General features: G+C 50.4%; 1 protein-coding gene across 3 annotated transcripts in view; it reads right to left on the bottom strand.

Moving 5' to 3' along the window:
- Window positions 1-383: 383 nt before the first annotated feature.
- The window catches only part of rab11fip4a (RAB11 family interacting protein 4 (class II) a), a 51,022-nt gene continuing 44,427 nt past the window's right edge, over window positions 384-6,978 (bottom strand). For 2 of the 3 annotated variants that reach the window (XM_079366409.1, XM_079366410.1), the window contains 13 exons: window positions 5,343-5,381; window positions 3,991-4,154; window positions 3,711-3,872; window positions 3,496-3,630; window positions 3,360-3,395; window positions 3,086-3,194; window positions 2,895-2,998; window positions 2,641-2,781; window positions 2,297-2,378; window positions 1,977-2,114; window positions 1,754-1,900; window positions 763-906; window positions 384-650 (listed from right to left, as the gene is read on the bottom strand). In XM_079366409.1, the coding sequence (XP_079222535.1) occupies window positions 534-650; window positions 763-906; window positions 1,754-1,900; window positions 1,977-2,114; window positions 2,297-2,378; window positions 2,641-2,781; window positions 2,895-2,998; window positions 3,086-3,194; window positions 3,360-3,395; window positions 3,496-3,630; window positions 3,711-3,872; window positions 3,991-4,154; window positions 5,343-5,354 (1,491 nt within the window). In that variant the 5' untranslated portion in view covers window positions 5,355-5,381 and the 3' untranslated portion in view covers window positions 384-533. Of the gene's footprint in view, window positions 651-762; window positions 907-1,753; window positions 1,901-1,976; window positions 2,115-2,296; window positions 2,379-2,640; window positions 2,782-2,894; window positions 2,999-3,085; window positions 3,195-3,359; window positions 3,396-3,495; window positions 3,631-3,710; window positions 3,873-3,990; window positions 4,155-5,342; window positions 5,382-5,998; window positions 6,091-6,369; window positions 6,458-6,978 lie in introns of those variants that run through there. The other variant, XM_079366408.1, reaches the window with a different exon arrangement.

Genomic DNA, 6,978 nt, shown 5'->3' with positions numbered 1-6,978 from the left:
TGTGCGTGCGTCTACGTGTGACAGCGACAGCTTGAGTCACAAGCGGTGACAACATTCAGTTTAAAGTCAGAGTCCGGAAGATTCCCGCTCAGCAGCGTCTCCTGGATTTAAACTCGGATTTTTGTGTTTTAGTGAATTTGTGGGTTTTTATTTCTGACACATCTCAGCGACCACGAGCGACCTAATACTTTAATTTATTTATTAAAACAATCGAAGGCTGAAGACGAGCGGGGCCGGACGCCGGCGATCATCTGGGCCTGGATGCACTTTATCGATACAGAAGAATTTTTATTTTCTGCGTTTTTCCGACAGACTTAAATCAGTTTGAGACAATAACTGAACCACGTCTTTATTTAAACGACGTCTGTTTGGCTGTGCTGAAGTTTTTTTTTGTTTTTTTTAAGATGCTCTTTTAACTTCCTTCCCACTGCATTCTGGGATTTGTAGTTTTTATCTGTAACCTGCTGTAGCTGAAATCTTCCGGACTTTAACTTTAACGTTAGCTAACAGACGGCTGTGAGTGTGTGTGTGGTTTAGCTCTTGATCTCCAGGATGGACGGGTTGTGGTCGAGGATGGCGAGGATGATTTTGTCCATGTACTGCCTCAGACGCAGGTTGATCTCTTCCTGCTCCTTCAGAGCGTCCACCAGCTGAGACACAGAGAGAGAGAGAGAGAGAGAGAGAGAGAGAGAGAGAGAGAGGCGGATTAAATAATCAACGATTATAAACAGACACAAACTCGAGCGGCTGAGTTGGACCGACCTCGTCTCGGGACGCGTTGTCGATCTCGGCAGCGAGGCACTGCGCCTTGGACTGACAGGAGAACAGGTTTTTGGCCTCGTACAAACTTAGAGTGAGAATCTGAGCGTTCAGGTCGTCGTTCTGATCTCGCAGTTTGAAGTTCTCCTGAGAAATAAACAACAACAACAACAACAACACAGGTTCATCAAACAGCTAGCTTAGCATTAGATCCAGAAACAGCACAGCTGATTTAAGTGACTGTTATGCATGACATGGCGTTATTAATATCTAAACTCAACTATCAAGGCCAAAACAGACACCTGTGCAAAGCATCCTGGGACATGTAGGCTCACAGGTTTTCACGTCTTATCTCAAATATCTTTGATCTTTTTATACGACAGCTCTCCACTTCAAAGGTCATAATATGAATTTATATTAAAATAGAGCTGATAAACAAACAGGAACCAATAATGTCTGCAGCTCCGCCCCCTAGTGTTTAAAATGAGTACTGCAGTCTAAACTCTAATCATCACAGAGAGCTGTCTCCCCCCTCCTCTCACACAGGTCAGCATGTGGTGGACACTGTAGCTTCAGTGTTTAGCCAGCTCTGCATGTGGTGGACACTGTAGCTTCAGTGTTTAGCCAGCTCTGCATGTAGAGACACTGTAGCTTCAGTGTTTAGCCAGCTCTGCATGTGGTGGACACTGTAGCTTCAGTGTTTAGCCAGCTCTGCATGTGGTGGACACTGTAGCTTCAGTGTTTAGCCAGCTCTGCATGTGGTGGACACTGTAGCTTCAGTGTTTAGCCAGCTCTGCATGGGTCTGTAAAGCTTTCTGCGTTCTAACCTCTCTCCATGTTTCATCTCCAACATTGATCCTAGTTTGAGCAGCTTTCTGCTGCTGGAGCTTATTAGAAACATGCAGAGGCTTTTTAGCTCGGGTACAATCACTTCTATCTGAAGCAGTTCCACTGCCCGCTTCCATCGCTGCAGCACGTTTCCTTCTGTGTTCACCTGTTTCAGTCTCTTGACTTCATTCTCCATTTCCATCTCTCTGGTGCGAGCGTTGAGCTCAGACAGACTCTTCCCTTTCCCCGGATGCTCCATCTCCAGTTTGAAACACTGCAGGTAGTCGAGCTCTCGCCGCAGGTCGTCGATCAGCTGCAGATAACGCACATCATCAGATCAACTGCTCGACATGTGCGCCGGAACATTTCGGATATCTCCAGCGTCTCACCTCCTGCATGGCCTCTTTCTCCTTCTGGAACTCGTGGCGGTTCTGCCACAGTTTGTCCATGATCTTCCTGTAGAGATCCATCTCGTCTTTCAGCCTCAGACTCGTGTCCTCCAGCTTGTCGGTCATCTTCTGCTTCTCCTGCGTACGAAAACACAAAGACTTGACTGTCACTCCAGCTGACAGGACATGGAGACAGAGTCATTGTGCTTCATTCAGCTGGTCCATGATTCAGACCAGAGCAAACGATCTGGAGGTTTGACAGGTTGAGGTTCACCCTGCAGCAGCTGCTTGTGTGTGAAGTGATTAGCTCTGGTGCTCACCTGATCCAGTTTCTCAGTCTGAGACTTTAGTCTGCACACGTTTAACTTCATCTCGTCGTTTTCCTCCTCTAACAGCTGGACCCTGGTCGGACGAACAAACATCAAAAACGTCATGTGAAAGACTTTTAAGAAAATTCACGTCTCTGGTGAAAACGTCCGAGAGCAGAAACATCTTAAACGACTTTTAGAAAAATCTTTTCCATCCATGCACGCTGCCGTTATCTCCGCCGCTTTCCCCGTCGGGCGCCGGAGCCGACCCCAGCAGTCCACGAGCCGACAGGCTGGTTCAGAGAGAAGAGGGGCGGGGTCTCACAGGTCAGATTCTGGAGTGTGTCGGGGTTCACCTGTTGCACAGCACGTCGATCTCCGTGTTTCGGTCTCTCTCCATCTTGCTGAACGCCTCGCGGTGTCTCTTCGTCTCCTCCTGCAGAGTCTGATCCGCCCTCGCCTCCGCGTCCTTCACCTGCTCCTCCAGCTCGTGCACCCTGACGTGCAAACACACACACACACACACACACACACACACACACACACACACACACACACACGAGGTGAGCGCTCACACTCAGACCTCATCCTGCAGTGTTTGTCGTCTTACCTGTGAACCAGGTGTGTGTTCTCCTGTTTGAGTTTGGACTTCAGGTCGTTGTTGGCCAAACTGTCGCCCTCCAACTCCGTGACCTTCTTCTCCAGGTAACTCACCTGAGGGACACAAACCTCCTTCAGCATCTGTGTCACACCCAGGCCCTGTGTGTGTATGTGTGTGTGTGTGCGTGTGTGTGTTTGTACTTTTTCCGTGATGTCGAGGTCGCACGAGTCGATGCTGTCAGCGAACAGATCCTCGGTGCTGCTGGCCTGACTCGAGCCGAACACGCTGTGGTTGGCGTGGAACAGCTGGCTGCAGAGAGAACGACACACACGGAGAACATCCTGGTCTTCACTCGGCTCACGCACGAATAATTACACTTTATTTGTAAACATTTCAAACTAAACTAAACACACGCTCAGACTTTAGCACTCACACACCTGCCTGACGTTTGCAGGTAAACAGACGCTTACTCACCGTCCGAACGCCGTGCTGGTGATCTTTCTGTTCGGGCTGAAACACAAACACAGAAACAGGATTTAAAGCTCCAAATCATCTCGTGCTGTATTTTCATGAATGTGAGTTTATAAGACGACGGATCGGGTCGCTCCACCTGTGGGCCTTCAGGTTTCGTAGTCGGGCCTCGAGGTCGTTCAGCAGGTTGACCTTCTTGCAGCACTGAGAGCAGTAGACGTCTAACAGCTCGCTGTTGTACAGCTGACGCATCTTCTGAGGCGTCTGAGCGGCGCTGCGATCACAAACCACACGTCAACACGTCGCCGTCGCAGACAGCGGCGAGTATACGCGGAGACGTGCGGGGACACCAACCTGGAGGGGAGGGACGAGCCGAGGTCCGAGAAGCCGTTTGTTCTGGAGTCTTCTTCGGGGCAGGGGCTGCTGGGGGTGAAGTCGACGTCCTCGCCCTCGCCGTAGTCCTCGAACTGTTCCTCTCCAGAGATCACGGACGCCGCCGCAGAGCCCCTCAGATGGCTGCGAGTCCGAGCGAGGAACACGGGAAGCGAGGAGGTCAAACACGACACAAAATACAAAAACTACTCCAAACTGAGCGTTAACCCTTTCCTGACTGAAAGCCGTTCAGACGTCTCACCTGTCTCGCCACGTCGGCTCCAGAGAGTCGGAGCTGTTGGCGTTCTCAGCGCTGCTGTCCATGTCGACCTCGCCGTCAGTACCACAGCCCTCTCCGAACGCACTGCATTCTGGGTAGGAGCGCGTACACATGATGATGGGAGGGGCCAGCTTGGCCTGACCGTTCTGCACGAACAATAAAAACACATCAAACATCTGCAGCTGAAGAGCCGCCTCGCTAAGCTAGCTAAGCTAAGCTAGCTAAGTTGGAGCAGTACAAAGACTGTGCTGCTGTTGGGTCCGTTTGGGTTCAGGTCTGATCTTTCCGGGTCCATGCGGGTCCTGGTTTGACATGGGGGTACTTAATGGGTCAGGTTTGGGTTCTGAGCGTGCAGGTGGTGGTCTCTGCTCTGAGTATTCGACCTGGAGACGATCACGGAGGACCGAGCGCGTCGCAGATCATCAATAATGAACGCAACCGTCTGGATTCAGAAGAGTGAGGTTCGATGCCGCACACACACACACTCATCAATTATACACATGTTTATGTCTAAGAAAAAGAGGTGTGTGTGTAAAGGAATCAAAACATGAGTGGAAGAAAGGCCCCTGCAGGACGGGGACGGGGACGGGGACACACACACACACACTCATCAATTATACACATGTTTATGTCTAAGAAAAAGAGGTGTGTGTGTGTGTGTAAAGGAATCAAAACATGAGTGGAAGAAAGGCCCCTGCAGGACGGGGACGGGGACGGGGACGGGGACGGGGACACACACACACACACACACACACACACACACACACACACACACACACACACACACACACACACACACACACACACACACACACACACACACACACACACACACACACACACACACACACACACACACACACACACACACACACACACACACACACACACACACACACACACACACACACACACACACACACACACACACACACACACACACACAGCTGATCAGAGCTGAGTGAACCCACCTGTGAGGCAGCTCGTTACAAACCTCTGACTTTAATCCACCTTTAAATCCTTTAGGAGACGTTCATTTACCGTCCTCAAATCTGCAGATTGAAAACGTGGTCGATAAACACGGCGTGCGTTTCACCTCCGTGATCCGTCAGAAACAAACACGAGTGACACAACACGCAACGACACGAACAGCCACGAGCTCACTGAAGGAGAGAACATGTAAGAACTCAATTTCATCTCACCTTACCGATCAGCTGCACGCCATGCGCCCGTGTGCGTGTGTGTGTGTGTGTGTGTGTGTGTGTGTGTGTGTGTGTGTGTGTGTGTGTGTGTGTGTGTGTGTGTGTGTGTGTGTGTAGTGCAAGTAAACATACGTTCTCCTTCATGGTTGAAGATGAAGCGTTTGAAGCTCTCTCTCTCTCTCTCTCACACAGGGACAAAGCCACACCTCTCTCCCTCCCTCTCTCTCTCTCTCTCTCTCTTTACTCAACCTTGTTGCCAAGCAACCGTGAAACTGGGCTGCTCTCTAGTGGAGAAATGGCGGTCATGCACTGCAATATTTATACACTGAATATTTACAGCAAAGAAACGATGAGACGTACGGAAGACTGTTCGGGACAGACGATTAAATATGAGCGATGAAAATATTTGATTTATTAGTTAAAAAATGTTTTACAAGATGTCAGCCGTGCGTACACTGAACACTGGGGGGGGGGGGTCGCCTTTATGAGATAGGACAGCTAGAGAGAGAGAGAGAGAGAGAGAGAGAGAGAGAGAGAGAGAGAGAGAGAGAGAGAGAGAGAGAGAGAGAGAGAGAGAGAGAGAGAGAGAGAGAGAGAGAGAGAGAGAGAGAGAGAGAGAGAGAGAGAGTCACCACACGGAGAGTGAAAGGCTTCAAGAAGGTCAAAAAGCTCCAACAACACTCGAGTGGGCCGTGATTGGCCGTCGTGTCTCAGCGTGTGACGCGATCATGTTCGAACACTCGAAGGTTTCACAAACCTCCGTGACCTTCAGGGGTCAAAGAGCGTACCTGGTAAATGTAGCCGTTGTCGGTAACTGACGGCTGGTTGGACGGCTGAACACCACGAGGACCCACGGCCATCTTTAGGATCTCCTCACAACCTGAAGGAAGGAAGGAGGGAAGAGAGGGAAGAGAGGGAGGAGAGGGAGGAAGAGAGGGAGGAGGGAAGGAAGAGAAGAAACAAGAGAGGGAGGAGGGAAGGAATGGATAAAGGAAGCAAAAGAGTGAGGAGGGAATAAAGGAAGAAAGGAAGGAAGAAGTTCCTCCCTCCCTTCCTTCCTTCAGCCATCTTTCCCTGTACGTTGCCTTGCACTCTAACGCCTCATACGAACGCCACGTTTTCCCTCCTCGTTCCCTTCGCCGTGGCGTGCATTCCTTACCTTTGATGGCGAACACTCTGTGACAGAAGTCTTTGAAGTTGATCGTCCCGTGAGCGTTCGGATCCAGGAACCGGGTCAGCTTCTTCACCTGCAGAGATCAGAGGCGAGTTAGAAACACGGCGAGGACTCACCGCCGCACGCTTCAACCGTCTACAGGAGCCGTGAAAATAACACGCAGGTTCTACGAGTGTGGTCGACCTGTGCAGATAAGAAGGTTATCTCGCTCTCACACACGGCCGAACGTCTGAGAGCTCACAGTCGTCATGGAAACGTCAACATGCTGTGCAGCTCCACGCCATAAAAACCAAACACTGACACGCTCTCAAACATCCCGCAGAAACACGCGCTGACACACGTCAACAACTCCTCCCTTCCTTCCTCTTTTACTTCCTTGGTTCCTACCTCCTTCCTCTCTTCCTTCCATCCTCTTTTTTTCCTTCCTTCCTTCCATCCTTCCTCTCTATTATTCTTCCTTCCTCTCTTCCTTCCATCCTCTCTTCCTTCCTTCCTCCTCTCTTTTACTTCCTTCCACCCTTCCTCTTTTCCTCCCCTCCATCCTCTCTTCCTTCCTTCCTTCCATCCATCCTCTCTTCCTTCCTTCCTTCCTTC

This window comes from Symphodus melops (assembly GCF_947650265.1).
Source record: "Symphodus melops genome assembly, chromosome: 17".
Taxonomy (NCBI): domain Eukaryota; kingdom Metazoa; phylum Chordata; class Actinopteri; order Labriformes; family Labridae; genus Symphodus; species Symphodus melops.
Note: the sequence above shows the minus strand (reverse complement) of the source record. Positions and strands in the feature narration are given on the sequence as shown.